Genomic DNA, 19,393 nt, shown 5'->3' with positions numbered 1-19,393 from the left:
CTAACGATGCTTTATGCCTCAGGGGACTAGCTACCATTTTCTTCATCTGCTGAGAACATTCCTTGGTCATGCCCATGACTTCAAAGACTCAGCGCAGGCATCAGGGCCTTCGAGTTCCAGTTTACCAGAAGCAAGAATGAAGACTTTCTGACCTCAGCCAGCTGCTGTACTCACAACCAATTTTCTACTGCTTTTTGGTTATTCACAGAATAAAACAAATGCCTTATATCGTTGGTGTAATCCTCATTTAAGGGTTGAATTTTTTTCATTGCCATTTTGATGGTGTCCGTGGTTCTAAGACAAAATGTTACACAGAGGCTCTCTACCAAATAAACACCAAATACTACACATATGAATCCCACCTACTGATTGGTGCTATTTAGATATCTCATATGCCTTTGAGGACCAATCTACTTTCATGTCTTGGAGGACAAAACAGAGTACTAAGTGAAGGTTCTATTTGTTCAATTTTCTCTTCATTTGTTACCCTGTACAGTGATAGGGAAGTTTCGACTACAGCAAATAGCGCAAGAACTCAATTTGATTGGATGTGGGAACCCTCTGTGAGAGTGTGGCCAACTGCTTAAATAATCCCGAAGTTCTTGGTGGAATAGTGTGGCTGCCAAAATTCAGGAAAGGACCACAGACAACACTAAGAACTGATGCTACAACATGCATGGAGAACCTAGTCTTGGGACACAGCACATATCTTGTAAGGCATTGGCCGAAGGGTGAAACCAACATCCGGGGTTAGATCCAGGTTCAGATGGGAGACTCCAGGGGGTGGCTGGAAGGTGAACTTCTGCATGAGGCTGGTGAAAAAAAGGAAAAGCTCCATCTTGGCTAGTGACTCCCCAGCACACATCCTGCGGCCTGCAGAGATGGATATGTTAAAGTATTATAAGGCTTATGGGCAAAAACATCTGGAAAAACAACCTATGAATAGACAAAAATAGACTACTTGTGGAGTCGGTGTTGTAGCACAGCAAGTTGACTAGTGCTTGGGACTCCTGCATGCCATATTGGAGTGCCAATTTGAGTCCAGCTACTTCACTTCCAATCCAGCTCCCTGCTAACACAGGCCTGGCAAGCATTAGATGATGACTCAAGTATTTGGTACCACCACTGTGAGAGACCTGGATGGAGTTCCTGGTTTCTGGCTTTGCCTTGGTCTAGCCCTGGTTTTTGCAGGCATTTGTACTGTGAGCCAGTGTGTGGAAGATTCTCCCCACACCCCCGCCCACCCTGCCTTTCAAATAGATACATCTATTTTTATAAAAAGAGCATGTCATATGTGATTACTACTACTTTGGAATGTGTAGATCAGTCACTTAATGTCTGCTGAGCCTCTTGGGCTCTGTCTCCCAGTTTAATTGCTGGAGATAAAAAATTAAAAAAAAAATGCCACCTTTATCTTATGAACTCCATGAGAGAGACAGGCAATTAAGCATTAACATTTTAATGTGAAAAATATTATGTCACATAAAGCCAAGTGTGTCATGTAACACATAGCAAAGACACTTAATGTGGCTTTGAGGTTTGGGGAGGACTCATGCTTTGTGTGAGAAATTTGTCTCAGTTTTCAGATGAGGATGAGAAGGAGTTAACTAGGCAAAGACTGGGTAAAATGTGGAAGGAGTTGTGAAACAGGACTGGAAGAAACTTCAGTCTGGCTAGAGCATAGAGCATTAGTTAGGTTGTCTCAGGCTTTGGGCAGAGGAATGAGCAGATCACAGGGCCCTGAAATCAAGCATGAGAAGCTGCTGAAGTATTTTGAGAAGAGGGTCTTTGTTAGTAGCCATTTAAAACATGAATCAGTTGAGAAAATTTCAAGAGATCTAGAAAGCAGAAAAGAAACCTTCTAGGAAGATTTTTATTTAAACAACTGGGATCTTACTGATTACATTTACATTTATTTGAAGATTTATTCATGTATCCATTTAGTTGGTTGAAAAGCAGAACCACAGACAGAGGGAGACACACACACACACACACACACACAGATATATTCCATCTACTGATTCACTCTCAATACAGCCTCAAAAGCCAGATCTTGGTCAGGCCCAAGCCAGGAGCCAGGAACTCCATCCTGGTCTCCCATGTGGGTGACAGAGGCCTAAGAAGTTGAACCATCTTTTGCTGCCTTCCTAGGCGCATTAGCAAGAAGGTGGATTTGAGGTAGAGTAACTGGTGCTTGAACCAGTGCTGTGATACGGGTTGTAGGCATTGCAAGTCATAGCTTAATCTGCCATGCCATATTGCTGGTCCTGGCATAATTATTTCCTAAGACATGTTATATTGAGGATGACACATTCTTTCAGCTTCATTTTAATGAGCTTGTGGTTGTTCAATAGTGCAAAGATAGCGTATTTGACTGAAGTATATAGCATTATTAGAAGTTTCAGTTCCCAGTCCTTTAGAAGACTTCATCAGGTCTTTTCATCCCTGCTGCTGGTTTTATGGCCAGTAAAGTATTATAGGAAGTTGAGTGTCATTTCCTTCCTCGTCCTTATTTTAGTCTTGCATTTGAACACAAATCACAAGTGTACTGAGTCACAGTAGACTTCAAAGCTCAGTACTAAATTGTGGATATTTAACAGCATAGAACAAGTATCCCAGGTTAGCACTTTCTTTTATATAAGAACTCTAGGAAATAGATTAATGCCAGAATTAGAGGAACAGTGTTTCACAATGCCTAGTAACAAGGCAGAGTTTTTAGGGGGTGAAAGGTCATAGATTTTTAAAAAAAATTTTTTAATTTCTATAAAGGGAACAAATTTCATCTATTTCACATATACATTCCACCCTCCCAACCTCCTGCCTTGCTCCCACCCTCCCAGAAAGACCATAGATATTCTCTTAAAACATTCATGACATAAAACTAACCATTCAGTCCACAAACATAGGCTTCATGTCAACAAGATACAGGTATTGAGCATGGCTCGGAGACTATAGCTCCCAAGAACCTGACTGTGTGCTCAATAAGTGCAGCAAGTAAATAGGGAATTATAATATAGCATCATTAGCTATGGGGGAACCCATGGAAGGAATACCTCATCTAGCTTTCTGAGTTACAGCATCCCATCTGCCCATGAATAAATGCATGATTAACATGTTATCTAATTCAATGTTAAACAAAGCAACTGAAGATGTCAGTTATCTACTGTATATTTAAGCCTTATCCAGCTTTGTAGTACAAGATAGCTACTCAACTAGATGAAGCACCTATCATTATTTTACTCTTAAGTATGAATAGGTGGCAACAGTAGAGTGGTCTCATTTATTTTAAAAAGAAATACTATATGCAAAATTAGGTGAAATCTTTGAGGCCAGTTAAAGACAGAGAGCAAAATCCTATCTTAATACAGTAAATAATAACTGCTAAGAAGAGAATGAAGGAAAGAGTCCTTAAATACAACTAATGGAATGTGATGATTTGGAGAGATTGTATCAATCATAGTTGAGGCATAAATTCATTTTATGATGACCATTTGATGATGATTCTATCTTAATATTTCCATTTCTTTGTCTATGATAAACACAAAGTTACTACATCTAGATTTCCTTAATTGTAACAAAAAAAATCAACACATAAGGTAAGCTGGGAAAAATTCTGTAGAACAGGTCACCCTGTAAAAATCCAGACTTGAGCTCCCAGTCCAGAGACACCTTTGGGCCCAGATGTGTGAGAAATGAGGAAGCGCTTGGATTCAGTGTCCACCAGGGTTCAGGAGGAAAAGTGAAGTAATTGTTCCTGGTGAAAGGGGATTGTCAATGAGAAGATAATTCTTTTAAATACTGGGAGTAGCAAGAGCAAGTAGCTGATAAGAGTTTAGAAAAAACTTTTTGTGTGATAAAATCATTGCTCCATCTCTGTGCTTGTAAAATGAGGTTTGGAGTTAGATACAGTTAAAATGCCCTCCAGGGACTACTGTTTACATTTCCATGGCTTTTTCTGTGTTATTGTTTTTTTTTTTTTCAGATTTTATTTATTTATTTATTTGAGAGGTAGAGTTACAGACAGTAAGACTGTCTGCAAATGACTGCATTGGCCAGAGCTACGCCGATCGGAAGCCAAGAGCCAGGTGCCTCTTCCCAGTGTCCCATGTGGGCGCAGAGGCCCAAGGACTTGGGCATCTTCCACTGCTTTCCCAGGCCACAGCAGAGAGCTGGATTGGAAGAGGAGCAGCCGGGACTAGAACCGGCGCCCATATGGGATGCTGGCACTGCAGGCAGAGGATTAACCCGCTGTGCCATGGCACCGGCCCCTGTGTTATTGTTTTTCACAATATAAAGCAAGGATGTGTTGAAAGAAATTTAGCTCAATAACACTGTAAAATATTTGCAAATATTTTTTCATTTCTTTTAACTCTTGTTCCAGATGAGATATTGCATTTTTCTTTTGAAGTTTTTATTACATGTGACGTTTTCTCATGTATCTGCATGTGTGTGTGTGAAAATCAGAAGTATCGATGCGCTCTGTAACTGAATCTCACAGCCCATGGGTGAAGAAATCCCATGCATCCCAATGACAGGGTTCTCTATCACTGAACAGATTTCTGGAGGGAATGAATGCTAAGCCACTGTTTGTATAACTAGAAAAGCCAAGATGACAAACTGATAGTGGTGCAGTCTTGCTAAGACTCTGCCAGGAGCAGATTTGTGCAGGCTGTTAGGAATCCAGACAACTATGGAACATGTTCATTTAGTTCTCAGGATTTCAAAATTCACACTACTGCATAGCTTTCCCCCCAGAGAAATACTGTGAGAAATCACTGTTTTTACATACGTCAAAGCAAAGTTTTTCTGCCAAAGTTTTTCTGGTGAGGTGAGTTACCTGGGTCTCTCTGCTTAGCTTTTTCTTTCCTCAAGGAAAGGCTGTACACCTGCTCAGCCACAAGGAATCTTCTAAATTCTCTAAGAAAATATTGTCCTAATGCCTCATGTCCCACAGCCAGTTTAAAACTGGGGCAGAACTGGGTTGATGCTCTTTCTATTCTGCCTTGGTTCATGGAGAAGTACAAAATCTTAGTACAGGGCTAATGATATGGATATGTAGGTAGCTGGTGAGTAGCAAGGAGCTAAGGACTGCCAACTTGCAAGATGTGTGCACTGCACAAATCCTTTCCCCTCTGAGCCAATTCAATTTAGTTGGAGACTCAGCATAATCACACCTCATCAGGCACCTGACCCTTACCTTCCATCATGCACCAGACATCCTAACGCCTTCCTCAGCCCCACCCCAAACCCTGCCTCCTTTGAATCTTCAATCAGACCCTGTTCCAAGCACCATCCCTTATCCTATGAAAAGAATGACCTTAGTCTGAGTGGAGGCAATTCTCCTTCATGAAGTTGTCCACACTCATCTCTGCATGTGTACTACCTCTTACTGTGAGCAAACTCTTATTATACTACCTCTCAGTGTGAGCAAATCCTACTTTCCTGCTCACTTCTTTCTATATCTCTTGGGTACATTCTTCCATATGGGAAGACAAGAGTATGGACTAAGCAGCAGGGGGATCTTAATACCTACAACGTAACTTGGGGTCCTGATTTCCACAGCACTCTAAGACAATTCCAAATCTCCCCAGATTTTCCAAATCACTTTTCTCAAGTAAGATTCCTTACCCAGAGAAAAAGGCATGAAAGCTTCTCTCTTGATAAACTTCCCCTCCGAGTTGAGGAAATGCTCAGGATTAAACGCATCTGGTTTTTCCCACTGTGTTTGATCTCGAAGTACCGAGGTCAGTAAAGTGACGACTTCAGTGCCCTGGAAATAAAATGCTATTAGTGACAGAGACGAAACACCTTCTTAAGAGACAGGCTGTCTAAAGATGTGCCACAATCTCCAAGCAGTGTGTTCTGGAAGGAAATGGAAGAGGAGGAAGCTGCAGAAGTTCAGGAGGGATTGAGATTTAACGTGGAGCATTCCTTTGCTCAACCGAAACGACCTACTGAAAAGCATAAGGCTTGAAATTAGACCTGGGAACAATTCTTAATGCTTGTATGATAAAGGCATGTTCTTGAATCTGCTAAACCTCAGTTTCTACATTTGTTTGATGGGCGTTATAATGGTCTTCACTGGGGACTATGAGGCTTAGAGAAAGGGACACGGGCACTTTGTGCAGTTGTTGGCAGATGTGCGGGGTCAGTGAAGGTTTTCTATTTTACCCCCAGTGCTGTGATAGTGGAAGCTGTCATCGTGGGCAAGCACATCAAAACAAATCTCAAAAATAAGCTCCCTGCTTCCGTAGTTTGCCATATACTCTGAAACAGCTTTCTAAACAAAGCAAAACAGTGATGAAAACAAAAGCCCTCCTCCTAAATTAGGGGAAATAGTCAATATTTCATCTCAATTAAGCACAGCTGTCTCTTTAAGCAGATTTTTGGGGTATATGTTATCTCAAGGCTAGCTATTTTATCCACGTGAATCTGTATAATTTTTGAGCCATAAGAAGCAAACAACTGCTTTAAAATGCTTTCCTCTAAAACTCTGTGCATCCGTTTGTGAACACTTATATGTACTTAGACTGGCCTCCTCCTCATTACAACCATGCTAGATTCTTTTCTTCTTTTGTAACTGAATTCATCTATTATGCACAAACTGCATTTTTGAAAAAAAAGTTACTCATTTATTTTCATTTTGTTTGAAAGGCAGAGAGTGTGTGTGTGTGGGAGAGAGAGAGAGAGAGAGAGAGAGAGAGAGAGAGAGAGAGAAATACCCACAAAAGCTATGGCTAGGCCAGGCTGCAGCCAGGAGCCGGGAACTCAATCTGAGTTCCCTACATGGGTGGCAGAGACTCAGTCAAGTACTTGAGCCATCATCTACCACTTCCCAGGTGCACACTAGCAGGAGGCTGGGTTGGAAGCACAAGAGCCAGATCTTGAACCAAGGCACTCTGATACGGGATGTGAGTGTCACAAGCAGCATTTTAAGCACTATGCCAAATGCCCTCCTGAGCTTGTTTTCATTTCACAGAACTGAGAGACCTAACACCTTGTAGTGTGGTCAGGTAGATACTCTTTGAACTGCAAAACTCTTTCAGTTACAATGCTCTGCCTACCTCACTGCAAGGGAGTTGGAACTAACGAAAATCCTGCCTCTATTACTATTCCTTTGAGGGACTTTTTTACACACACACATGAAAGATTGGAACCTAATAAAAATTCCATTTTACTCTTACTCTGATGGGTTCAACCCAACTGTGTGCTTAATGTGTGCTGAGAGGAGACCTTCTGAGGATGAGAGCAGTCTCCTTGTTTACAAGGTTCACAGGAGAGGACGTGGCTGTGTGGAGGGGACCCACGTTACTGATCGTTCTGTAGACTGATTGAGACGTGGGCCAGCAGCAATGAACAGTCTAGGTATGAAGGAAAATAATTAGTGCTGTGAATATAGCATGACTTTACGCTGGTTCCTACCCTCTTGTTAGTTTCAGGCAATTTGGTTGTTCAGTTTCCAGTGGAAATCAGAGGCACACATCCAGATGTCTCAATGTCGGGAAGCAGAGGGCATGAACATGTTTCTGTGTGAGGATGGAAATGAAGACAGAGATACCGCTGGAAAGAGGCCCATGCAGTGAAGGGTGGTGCACCTCACCTGGCTTCCTGCAGGACAAACTTGATGCCCAGGAAGTGCTTAAACTCTTAGAACCCCGGGCTTTTAATTAAAAATAATACTACCTTGTAAAATTTTACAGAATAATTATCACCTATTACATAGGCATTCACACATAGACAGCCAGTTACTTTCTGTTGAATGGTTGAGAGGGAAGCAGAGAATTTTGGAAAGGAGAAGGAAGAAGCAGAGGAGAGAGAAAGGGAAGGCAGCCCAGGACTATCTTGACAGTTCATCCCAGGGCTTCTGCGACTATGAGCATCTGACGTCTCCTACCTTCACTTCCCCTTCTTCATCCCTTACCTTGGGAATATGATAATTTTTAAAGGTAACATTTGTGGTTGTTGCACGGGGCACGCCTGTGGGCAGAATGTCAGCAAACCTCTGTACTTCGTGAACAACAGCATCTGTGTATGGCATTTGCGTTCGGTGTGCGATTCGAGGCTGGGCTGATCCCACGACCTTGGTGATCTCATCATAGACCTTTTCTGGATAAAGTGGAATTAGAGGGAGCAGAGTCAGCTGGAAGTGGTTGTTAGCACAGTCTTCCCCACTTCCCAAGTGTTCTCCCAGTTTTGGCTCATCCTCTGCCTGCGCTGCTTCCTCCATTCTGTCCCTATCCGTGAGGCTTCTCTGGGGATATGCATGGCATCACGTGTTTGGACCACCCCAAGATGCTTTCAGAGCAGAATCTACTCTCTAATACCGAAAGGAAACTAAAGATATGAACTCTCCTTATAGGTACAAATTACAGATGCCCTGGGAGGCTGTAGAATTCTAAAATGTCCAGTCCAAAAGATTGCTGGTTCCTTTCTTTCAGGTAATGCTCTGAATCTTAGGAGACTTACTCTGGACGTCAGGATATCGCACCATGAGCAGAATCGCCCAGCGTAGTGTGGAGGCTGTGGTCTCCGTACCTGCCACAAATAGGTTACTGACAAGTGCCACCAAGTTTGCATCACTGAAATAGTCAGTGGATGTATCTTTCTCCTGGAAGGGTAAAAAGAATAACTACCGATGAAATAATTTTATGATGGATAATCATAATAAATAACTTATTGTGAATTTAAAAAGCAAAGCGTTGCAATCATTCCATAATGGAATAGAATTTTTTATGATGAGAATATGAAGAAATTTAGGATAAAACATATTCTAGTTGCAAATAATGATATATGATTCTAAAAATGAAAGACTATCATTTAGGAAAGTTGAGAATTAGTTTTAAATTTTTTTGAGTGACCAGAATATTCCCAGAACCATTTCTTTTCAAAAGTTTTAATTAAAATATTTTTCTTACTTACTAAATGAAATACACTTCTTAAGACTGTAAAAAAAGAATACTAGTTCTAAAAAATTAACTTACGTTAGCTCTTCTATATGTTGGTTTTCTCAGTGATATGAAAATTATAGAAAATATTTGATAATGCAAACTAATGAATATCATTATTCAGAAATATGAATTTATTATTACTTTGAATCTAGTAATCTTTCCTCTTCAAAAGGAATTTTTTTTCAAAATACTAGTAAAACTAAATAATAAACAATAGAGGAACCTCTGAAAAGAACACCATTACCTCCTGCTGTCTGACCAAAAAAGCATCAATGAAACTTCTTGGATCACTTTTGTCAAATTTATGACGACGATCTAGGAAGGTCATCCTTATAAAAGAAAATAATTCATCTCGGTTCCTGAGGACTGTCTTATGACACTTTAAGAGAAATCCCAAAACAGGAAACATATTGAAAAGCTAAAAGAAAGAAAAATAAACTAAATATACTACGTATGTACTTCTTGTGATAAGGAAAATGACATTATTCCGAAAAGCATCATAGAAATAACACCTTGAATTTCACCTCAACCAATAGAAGCAGACTGAACTAGACAATGAGATTTTCCTCCTTCATCAAAATTAAGTAATTTACAATGAATATTGGTATAGTGTACGAGTTCTATGTACCCAGAGTATTTTGTTTATTATGCCTGTTGCAGTAGATCTACTTAGAGCTTAGATGGGGCATGAAGATAATATTCACTTCATGGTCAGAGTTATAAACCTATTTTTTTTCTTGCAAAATCCCTAGTGACTCTAGATAAACAAACAAACCAATGTTTGCTGTGGGATAACGATAATGTTAAACCTTATAACACAGTTGCTATCTATGTGTACTGTTGAGAAATACTACTTAATCTAATAGTCCTTGACCCTAAAGGAATTTGGGAAATAATGGTATTGTTTGTTAAATTTTGAATTTCAGTATTATTTTCATTTTTGAGGAGACAAGGTCTATAAACATTGTCATAGTTTTAACAGGTTTAATTACCTCCAGAATGACTTAAAAATTAATTATTTATTTGAAGGCAGAGTTACAGAGAGAAAGAGAGAGAGAGGTCTTCCATTTGCTGGTTCACTCCCCAGGTGGCCACAATGGCCAGAGCAGTGTCAATCTGAAGGGGGGACCCAGGAGCTTCCTCTGGGTCTCTCACATGGGGGCAGAGTCCCAAGCACTTGGGCCATCATCTACTGCTTTCCCAGGCCACAGTAGAGAGCTGGTTTGAAAGTGGAGCAGCCGGAACTTGAACCGGTACCCATATGGGATGCCAACATTGCAGGAGGCGACTTTACTCGCTATGACACAGTGCCAGCCCCCCATAATGACTTATTAAATGACAAATATAAGATGTCATAAGTAAAATAGATAGTATAGTTACCTGTTTCAGTGTCCCAAGTGGCTATACTTGGAGCAAATATTATAATATTATTTATAGTAACAGCCTTAATTATTCTAGTGTGAAATTATGTGGTTGATTGTCAGTAGTGCTACTCAAAATGAAAACTATTGGATAAAGCTCTTTTTCTAGGTTCTAGAAGATAGGGACTTTATAGATCACAAGGATAAAAAATTAGATTAGAGTACTATTATAAACTTCAATGTTCAGAATAAAAATAATGTTAATTTATTTTATTTAGTGCTTTTTTTTGTATTTAGTAGTGACCTTTAAATTCACTTAAAAATTTATCCATCCATTTGAAAGACAGAGCCAGAGAGAGGCAGAGGCAGAGAGCGAGAGAGAGAGGTCCTCCACCTGCTGTTTCACTCCCCAGATGGCTGCAATGGCTGGAGCTGTGCCCATCTGAAACCAGCAGCCAGGAGTTTCCTCTGGGTCTCCCATGTGGGTGCAGGGGACCAAGGACTTGGGCCATCTTCGACTTCTTTCTCCAGGCCATTAGCAGAGAGCTGGTTCAGAAGTGGAGCAGCTGAGATATGAACTGGTGCCCACATGAGATGCTGGCATTGCAGGTAGCAGATTTACTTGCTATGCCACAGGCCGCCCCCTGCCCTCGACTCCATTCCATGTTTAACTAGTGGTGCAGGTAAAAGAAGGATGCCAAAATAATAATTACCAAAGTAATATAATATTGGAGTGATTCACAATTCCTTCATCATATTTGATACAGAATTTTGTGATGTACAATTAATCAAGTAAGTATGTTAGTTAAGTAAGTATGTCATAGCTCTTGTACTCAGAAGGTTTCAGAAACTGTTTTTGAAATGACAATTCTGCGATAAACACTTTGTCATGGTCTCTTGAACAATCAAATGTATTTCAGAATAACTAAAAGTGAATGGGAAAGAGGCAGTTACCGTAATTCTAGGACTTCCAATGAGTTTCACATTTTCACCAATCAAGGTTAAAAGTCTCAGGAACTGAGGGTCTTGGTAATCAAAGCGTTTTCCAAGCAGCACCGATACAATGACATTAGCAACTGAAGCATTCATTACTGTTTTGATCTCAAAGGGCTTTCCTACAAGATAGTTCATTAAGAGGTTAAGGATATGCTCTTAGTCAGTTTGAAACCAGTTGTAGACTGATTGGGACAGATTGTCAAAGAAAGGATTTCATAGAAGAAAGGAATTTTTGATGACCACATCTTCTTAAGAGAGGTATGATCTGAAAAATGCTCAGAATTTTTTGAAATATTGCCACAAAAAAAGCTAAACATCTGCATATGGCTTAAAGAAAAAATGTGCCAGGTGAAGGGCATTTGAGTGTGTGTTCTGGTGTCTGTGCAGGGCGGGGGTGTTACTGAATAGTATCCGGAAAAATGTCATTCAACCTAATAGGTTGTGTTTGAGTTTACATAAGCATCTAGAGGATTAAACTGGTTCTACTTTCATAGAGGGTGGTTCTTCATTCCACTCTCTTTTGCCACTGCCTCCCGTTTCTCTTAGCACCACCACTTAGATTATTAAACTTAGATTATTAAACGTGTCACTGGACAGGCATGCGTTTTTAAGTGAAGAGCAGACTGGCTTACAAGGTTCACTCTTAAAAATCAATACCTTCTATAAACCCAGAGACTGAAGGCTTAGGGGGATTCTAATGGTGAATAACTTTTTTTCTTCAAGTGGGAGAACTTAGGGATGCTGTGTACACAAAACCCTGAGAAATTAACTTACGTTAGGAGCTTAACCTTGGGGAAGAAATAGTCACTTTTTCATATGTAATTTATCCAATCGCCAAGAGCCTCTCCTTTTAAATATACAAGCATTGCTGAAGTAGCCTAAGGATCTTAGAGTCCTGTGCTTCTAATCTTCACTCATCTCAGGGATGTCTATGTTTGACCATTTCCCTTCATATTAATTGCTATATCAGTGAAGGCAGTACTCAGACTAGCTCACTTTTAAGGAGGAATAATAATAAATATTGGTTTAATAAGGAAATGAGTGAAAATCAACATGAAAATGATATTTTTGGATTTTTTGTTCCATATATTAATAAAAATATGGAATTAGTTTAAATTGATTCTTTAAAGGAATCAAAAACATACTAATTACTGAGGAATTGTGTTGGCTAAAGGCAGTAAAAGATACCTGACACTTGAATGCAATGCACAATCCAACATTTTCTTTTGATAGTAATAACAATTTAGGACAATGGCATTTTTGGGAAAGTCTGCATAAGGCCTGCAAATTAGATGTTAATATCATGTCAATCTTAATTTCATGATTTTTGAAAATCATATTGCAGTTATGTAAGGGGATGTCTTGCTTATTGTATGCTATGCACCCACAGATGGAAAGAGATAGAGTAAGAAAATATAAAATGTTGATATGGAGAATAATCATGGAACAGAGTAGAAGAGTATTAGGACTTATATTTATATACTTGGAATTTTTCTACAAATATGAAATTATAGCAAAATAGACAATTAAAATGTACCTTTTGTTGACTTCTTTTTCATGAAGATAAGCTATGGTTTTATTTATTCTACGCACCTCTGTGAGACTCAAAGGTCTGTATGAGATGCTGGCATTCCTCTATAATTGTGTCTTCTATTATGCGCTTTCCCATTCCAAAATTCCGTAAAGTGGTCAAGCTGAATCTTCGCATAGTTTTCCAGGTTTCACCATGAGAGAAGACAATTCCTTACAATGAGGAAAACATCTTGAAATTAATACCGTCAAGCTTTTAAAATTTAACTTTCAAAGATACAAATTTAAAATAAAGTTAATTCTCCCTCTTGAAACTAAGGGAAGGAACTTCTTTCTTTCCTCCGTTTTCGTCAGCACTATACTTCAGAAAAACTTTGTATAGTACTTCTGCTCTTTTAGAAATGAGCATAACTCCATTTGAGAGCTAGAGTCCTTTTGTCAGCTTTAAGACCCAGGGATTTCTTTCTCAGGGACCTGAGAACCATCTCTGAAATGAAAAGATCAGGGGACGTAAGGTCTTTATCTCTGTTTCTGTGTAAGGCTAACTTCAGGTTAACAGGTGTCTAACTTCAATGGATTCATGCTCCAAATTGCAAGACTAATTTTTCTCACCAACGTAATAAATTTATTTTTTTCTTTTTATGAAGCCAGTTAACACAGATGGTCACCCCAATTGCCAGGTGAATCTAGGGTATACTTTGTGCAATTAAAATGTTGTCAAGTTCTCTCAAAGACTAGGTATTATTTATCTTGAGAACATGCATGTAATGGGTTGCACCGCTTACTCATTTAAAAAGGTGAGATTTCTTTCTGTTTTTGTAATCTTTTAGCAGATTATGATGCATGTTATTTGGTTTTAATGCCTACTTGATAATCAAAGTGTTTTCTTTGTCTATTACCTTTGGCAAGAGGATTTGCCAGTTGAAAGATTTTAATTATGTCTCCTTCATAAATTCAATATGAAATTATTAGTAATCTATTGTTTACTTGTATAATGCTAGGTACAATTAAGGAGTTCATGAACAGTGGTAAAGAAATTTCTTTTGCAAGTCAGTCTAGTAAATCCAAGACTATCCAAGTGAAAAATTAGAAATGAATAATTTCTGGGGCTATAGTTCAGTTTCCACATTAGTGCTACACATACTATTTTTTTTAAACCTGTATTTTTTTAAGGATTTATTTATTTCTTTGGAAGTCAGAGTTACACAGAGAAAGAAGGAAAGGCTGAGAGAGAGAAAGAGGTCTTCCATCTGCTGGTTCACTCCCCAATTGTCTGCAACAGCTGGAGCCAGGAGCCAGGAGCTTCCTCTGGGTCTCCCACGTGGGCGCATGGGCCCATGGACTTGGGCCATCTTGTACTGCTTTCCCAGGCCATAGCAGAGAGCTGGATTGGAAGTGGAGCAGCTGGGACTCAAACTGGAGCCCGTATGGGATGCTGACACTGCAGGCAGCAGCTTTACCAGCTATGCCATAGTGCTGGCGCCTACACATACCAATTTCTATACATACTGTTGTAGCACATCAGAGTTCATTTTATGAGCTATATATTTATTGAATGAACAGATACATGCATTTGTGCAGAGCTAAAGGGAATAATGGTCAAAGAACGTTTCTTAGAATACCTGCAGCATATGATAACACTTTATAGAAAAATAGGCAAGAGAGGGTTGCTAAGGTTGTCTATGTCTTTCCATAATGGGGTTTGTGGTGATAGTGGCATTTTTATTTGTGTCTCATTTACTAGTTGTAGCCCTGCCTCCATTTGCATTTTTCCTAATTTTTCTGTAGAAGTGTGGGAGACATGAGAGAAATTTCCAAGTTTTTTTTTGATAAACAGAAGTAGGAAACTAGGAAAGACCAAGGCATCCTAGGTATTAGAAATGGAGCAGTACCAGCCTTGCTAGCCTCAACAAAAAATCCAAAAGAAAGCAATAAGTATCTCCCGAGAGGCAGTTGCCATCTAATGTCAGCTTAGGCATTCCTTTGAAAGATTGCCAGTGAAGAGTAAGACTTCACTCCCATAGATTCTTATATTAACACTCATCTGATGTTGTTCTGTCCAAGGACCCTGTATTACATACCACGTATCCCTGTTAAATATGTGGCTCTTCAAACTATCTCATTTATATTTAATTTATAATTTATAGCAGAAGTAGAATATTAATGGCCCATGAAAATGATGGTATCTTTCAACAAATATAGTGCTCATGTACATGTGGAGAATGTTAGTTTAACACCATGAAGGATGTAGCTTCTCTTAAAAATTGGCACCAAGACCTTTAATATATTTAAGCTATGCATCAAAGTAGTTAATTAAGGTGATCTAACAAATACCCCGAACTATTATAATGAGCAACAGAATTATTCAGCTTGTCTTTTGTTTATGCAATGTTGGTGTAAATATGCTTATAGTTGTTTGAATAGTTTTGGATTACTAGACATAGGGAAGGAAATGCAGTCATTTTCATTTGAACAATTTGACCAGTTGAAAAAACCAGCTGACACCTAAAAAAATAAAAACTGGTTGATTTCCAAAAGGAATGATTGCTTGAGGAAAAAAGTAGTAATATATTTGATATGGATAAAAGTTAAAACAATTTTATGTATAACCATACAATTAGCAAGTAATATTTGAGATATTTTGGAAAAGAGCAGAAACAAGAGTTAAGAAATGGTTCCAAATTTTTGGAAAGGGGAGGGGAGATGAATCTTGGAAAGTACAAACCGGGGATCATAAATGAATAGCACTTCTTCAAAGCAGATTTCACAAAATGTCAGTAGGGAGTCTAGGAAAAAGCAATGCTCCAAGGACTATTACTTCTGGAAAACTGTGTTGAATAAAGCCAATAAACCTCTGGTTTTTCTGAGGTTTTAATATGCTAATGGAACCTGAGACCAAAGAGAGGCCTATGCCTGCAATATGATGTCCAGGATTTCCTTAAGTCACTTCACTGTTACTGCTTTTTCTCACAGAATGTCTACTAATAATTTTGGAATTATTTTTTGAGAATAATAGTTTGGGAAATGCTTTTTAAAATGTTTAGACAATAAAATGGCCTAATGGTATTGCTAGGAGCCAATATGAGTTTGCTTAAAAATAATGTGAAGTGAAATCATCTCCAGAATTGTTAATTATCGGAATGCCATAAAAGTAGAGTATCTAGATTTTACTGTTCATTTAGCAAGATGTAACAACTTTATCCAGGAGGAAATATAGCTTAGTGTAAGGATCTATGTCAGTCATAAGGCCATGACCTCCTTAAGGTGGTGGCTTCCAACCCTTTGTCTTCCCTATCATCTAATACTGCACTTCTGAAACAGTAGGTTTTTATAGTCATTTGTTTATAGAAGTAATTATTATGTAAATTAAGAACAAAGCTACACGTTATAAATTTTTTCCTCAGTAAAAACTAATTATCTAATGTATATTGAAGAAAATGCTTAACCATGAAAAAATTATGCAAGAGAATACAGTGCAACTGATTTAGTAATTTCAACTGCAGAGTTCAGAGTTAATTACCTTTTCCTTCAAAGAGCCTTTCAAATATAGGCACTCGAGGTCGTTCCCCAAATTGTTCACCATAATTAACAAGGGCATCTTTCAGTGTCTCATAGCCGGAGAGCACCACCACCTTCTTAGGCCCCATGTGGATGCTGTAAATGGAACCGTATTTCTGGGAGAGCTTTGGTGTATAAGAAGAGAAACAGCTAAAATGCCATGTTGTAATAAAAAGTGAACTAGACCTTCATCAAAGTAATTTAATTTCTTAACAGTAGCCAGCTTTACAATCCTATGAGCTGAGAATTTTGGGCTGGTTTAGGAAGAACACTCCTGTGGTTGTTACACTTGATGGAGCCATTATTATGGTCATCCTTTCATTACCATTTTGCTCCATTTTTTTCAAATGTTACAGTAACAGTACTCTGACATTATAGAATTGACCCATAGATCCTTCCTTCTTGTTACATTTTTGCTTGGTCTCTGGAAACACCTAGCCAGGACTCCAGCATATCTTTTCAGTGTTCTGAAAAACAAAACATTTCCTGACTCCCATATTGACTGCCAGACCGCCCTCCTCATTCTCTACTCCTTTTGGGATGCTAACGACTGTGGTAGGCCCAGGTTAGTTTTGTTACTCTGTAACATTTCTTACTGCAAAAGGCATGCCACTTTCTTTGATAATTGACAAATAACAAAAGCTAATATTCTTTACTTTCTGACAACATTCCCAGCACTCTTATATCCCTTATTGCACATCACATTGGTGATGTTATCATCTCCACTGTATAGGCACTGATATATGGCTTCAAAAAGTCAGACAGCTACTAAGTGGTGACATTCAGTAAGGAATCCACTTCCTTAGTTTAATGGCTTGCTGGTGTTAACCCCACTGAGGTTTAGGTAGAGAATCAAATGATGACTTCCAGTGCTTCTTTCTCTAAGAAGCATGACCTTAGAAAATAACATTAGAATTGCATAAGAAATTACAGAAGAACTCAATGATTTAAGAAGATAATAAGTAAGGCTTAACAGTAGAGGTCAGTGAAACTTGTATGGGAATTTGAGGCTTTAAGGCAGAGTCTCTCAGCTGACGACCACTATATACCATGGATATGGCATATATCAGGCAAAGAAAACAAATCAGAGGTAAATTTAAAGAAAAAATGGTAGACGGAGGATGAAGGAAAAGACAGAACATTTTATGTGGAGACAATGGTGTGCAGATGGAAATGTGACAAAAATGAAAGACTATGTCATAAAGGTATTAGACTGGTTAATATATGAGCAAAGCACAGAAATATTGTGTAAATAAGCAGATAAATTTGGAGCACATGGAAATCGATGAAGGACTTATTGAAAGAATCTTGTTCTGAGGAATTAACCTCTCATGTGATCTTTGCATGTAGGAGAAGAAACTATAAAATAGAATAAGAAGGTAATGTGTCTTTTTTTCCAACATTTATTTATTTATTTGAAGGGCAGAGATACAGAGAGAGATAGAGAGAGAGAGGGAGAGAGAGATCTTTCATCCACTGGTTCAGCAAATGGCTGCAACAGCCAGGGCTGGGCTAGGCTGAAGCCAGCAGCCAGGAGCTTCTCCTGGGTATCCCACCTTCTGCTTTCCCAGTAGAATTAGCAGGCAGCTGGATTGGAAGTTGAGCATCTGGGACTAAAATCTCTACAGCTAGACTATTATCACTATTCAGTTCCTTTGTAGTAATGTACATAAAAAAATATAGATCAAAATGTTTAAGAGAAAGGCTATAGGTTACAAATATTATAGGATAAAAATACCACTTTAAGTAATATGATTCTATTTTCTAATATGCAAATTTAAAATCAATTAAATATTCAATTTATAAAGTCTATTAATTTTGAATACTATCTAATTACCTTGTAATATATCTATGAGCCAGTTGCTAGTACATGTACATTAATCAATCTCTGTGGGCAACAATTATCTTGTAAATTACAAATATATACTTCACGAATCATCATTTGTTACCTCCAGCATGGATTGATAGGGCCTCTTCAGATTGAGGAGAAGCAGATTTCCAATCATCGGCAAAGGTCTGGGTCCTGGAGGAGGACGCAGCTTGGAAGATTTTGCCATGAAGATTTTAATGTTTAAAATCAGAGTAAGAATTAGACCCATAATTGGAAGGATGAGAGAAGAATGAAGCTCACTCATTATCTTTAAGCTGAAATAGCTATTAAAATAGAGATATTTGTGATTGCAAAGCTAGAAGCTTCCAATGCTAATCAAAGATATGAAGATGGTGCTAGTGAAGTTTCCTTTACTCTATAGTCCCATCTCTTTTGTAATAAAAATTAGTTAAACCCTGCACTGTATGTTTGCCTTTTTGGAGCTCTTCTTTTTCTCCCTTTTCACTTCCCAGTTTAATCTGTTTTATACAAGAAAGGCTGGAAGGATTGTTTTTCATGTAAAATAGGGATTAGTTTTAAAATTGCAGAGAAATAATACAACATATTTGATCCTTAATATGAAATCTACACTTTTATAACACAATTAATGGTAATGTTTGTTGGGGTGTGCTGTGGGTGGTTGGTTAAATAACAGAGTCAAACAAGGAACTTGTAGTTTCTTATACAATAATGTGTTCCACCTTTTAAGGTGGTCTCAGAAGGGTGTCTCAGGGCTATGGAAAAGACACTGATTTTAAACTTGGTGAGCACTGGGCCCAGATCCAAGCATACACCTTCAGCAAGTGACTCAGCTTCTATGAGGTTTAATTTCTTCCATTTAAACTGATGAAAACAATAATGAGACACAAATGGTTGAATTGTTATGACCAATGAAGGATTAGCAGATAGGTAGCCCCTGTTGTGTATTTAGAATTCAGATTGTGGCACTCCTCATTTTTCCTTCATTCACTGACAAGCTTTCTCATCTGTGTATGTCTGTATTCTTTTCTGTAAGGAGAAACTTCTTTTCTTCTCTGTAACAAAATTTTCCACCTTTCTATGCCCTTTTTCTCCACCTGTCTGGAAAGTAGCTCATTCCAATTAATTTGCTCAAGAAATAAATGTGTCTC

At 38.5% G+C, this 19,393-nt stretch overlaps 1 protein-coding gene across 1 annotated transcript; it reads right to left on the bottom strand.

The window, feature by feature from the left end:
* Nucleotides 1-685: 685 nt before the first annotated feature.
* Nucleotides 686-18,528, bottom strand: LOC100349664 (cytochrome P450 2K1). The gene is made up of 9 exons (XM_008263032.5): nt 18,343-18,528; nt 16,356-16,518; nt 12,899-13,048; nt 11,264-11,424; nt 9,193-9,366; nt 8,467-8,608; nt 7,922-8,106; nt 5,629-5,770; nt 686-873 (listed from the first exon to the last, which is right to left on the bottom strand). The coding sequence occupies exons 1-9, from the start codon at nt 18,526-18,528 to the stop codon at nt 686-688; spliced, it is 1,491 nt and encodes a 496-aa protein (XP_008261254.4).
* Between the last annotated feature and the right edge of the window lie 865 nt (nt 18,529-19,393).

This window comes from Oryctolagus cuniculus, chromosome 5 (genome assembly GCF_051225735.1).
Source record: "Oryctolagus cuniculus isolate XC-2025 breed Fujian yellow rabbit chromosome 5, ASM5122573v1, whole genome shotgun sequence".
In the NCBI taxonomy this organism is placed as follows: domain Eukaryota; kingdom Metazoa; phylum Chordata; class Mammalia; order Lagomorpha; family Leporidae; genus Oryctolagus; species Oryctolagus cuniculus.
The sequence above is the reverse complement of the archived record's forward strand: the minus strand, read 5'-3'. Positions and strand labels throughout refer to the sequence as shown.

What these genes read in the sequence shown, in the direction of transcription:
- LOC100349664 (XM_008263032.5), bottom strand. Translation starts at nt 18,528, where the DNA reads ATGAGTGAGCTTCATTCTTCTCTCATCCTTCCAATTATGGGTCTAATT. An exon ending in TTGGAAGTCCTAGAATTACG is followed by an intron (nt 9,367 to 11,263) that starts GTAACTGCCTCT and finishes TCTTTCTTTTAG; the next exon opens with CTTTTCAATATGTTTCCTGT. An exon ending in AAAATTATCATATTCCCAAG is followed by an intron (nt 5,771 to 7,921) that starts GTAAGGGATGAA and finishes TTTTATTTCCAG; the next exon opens with GGCACTGAAGTCGTCACTTT.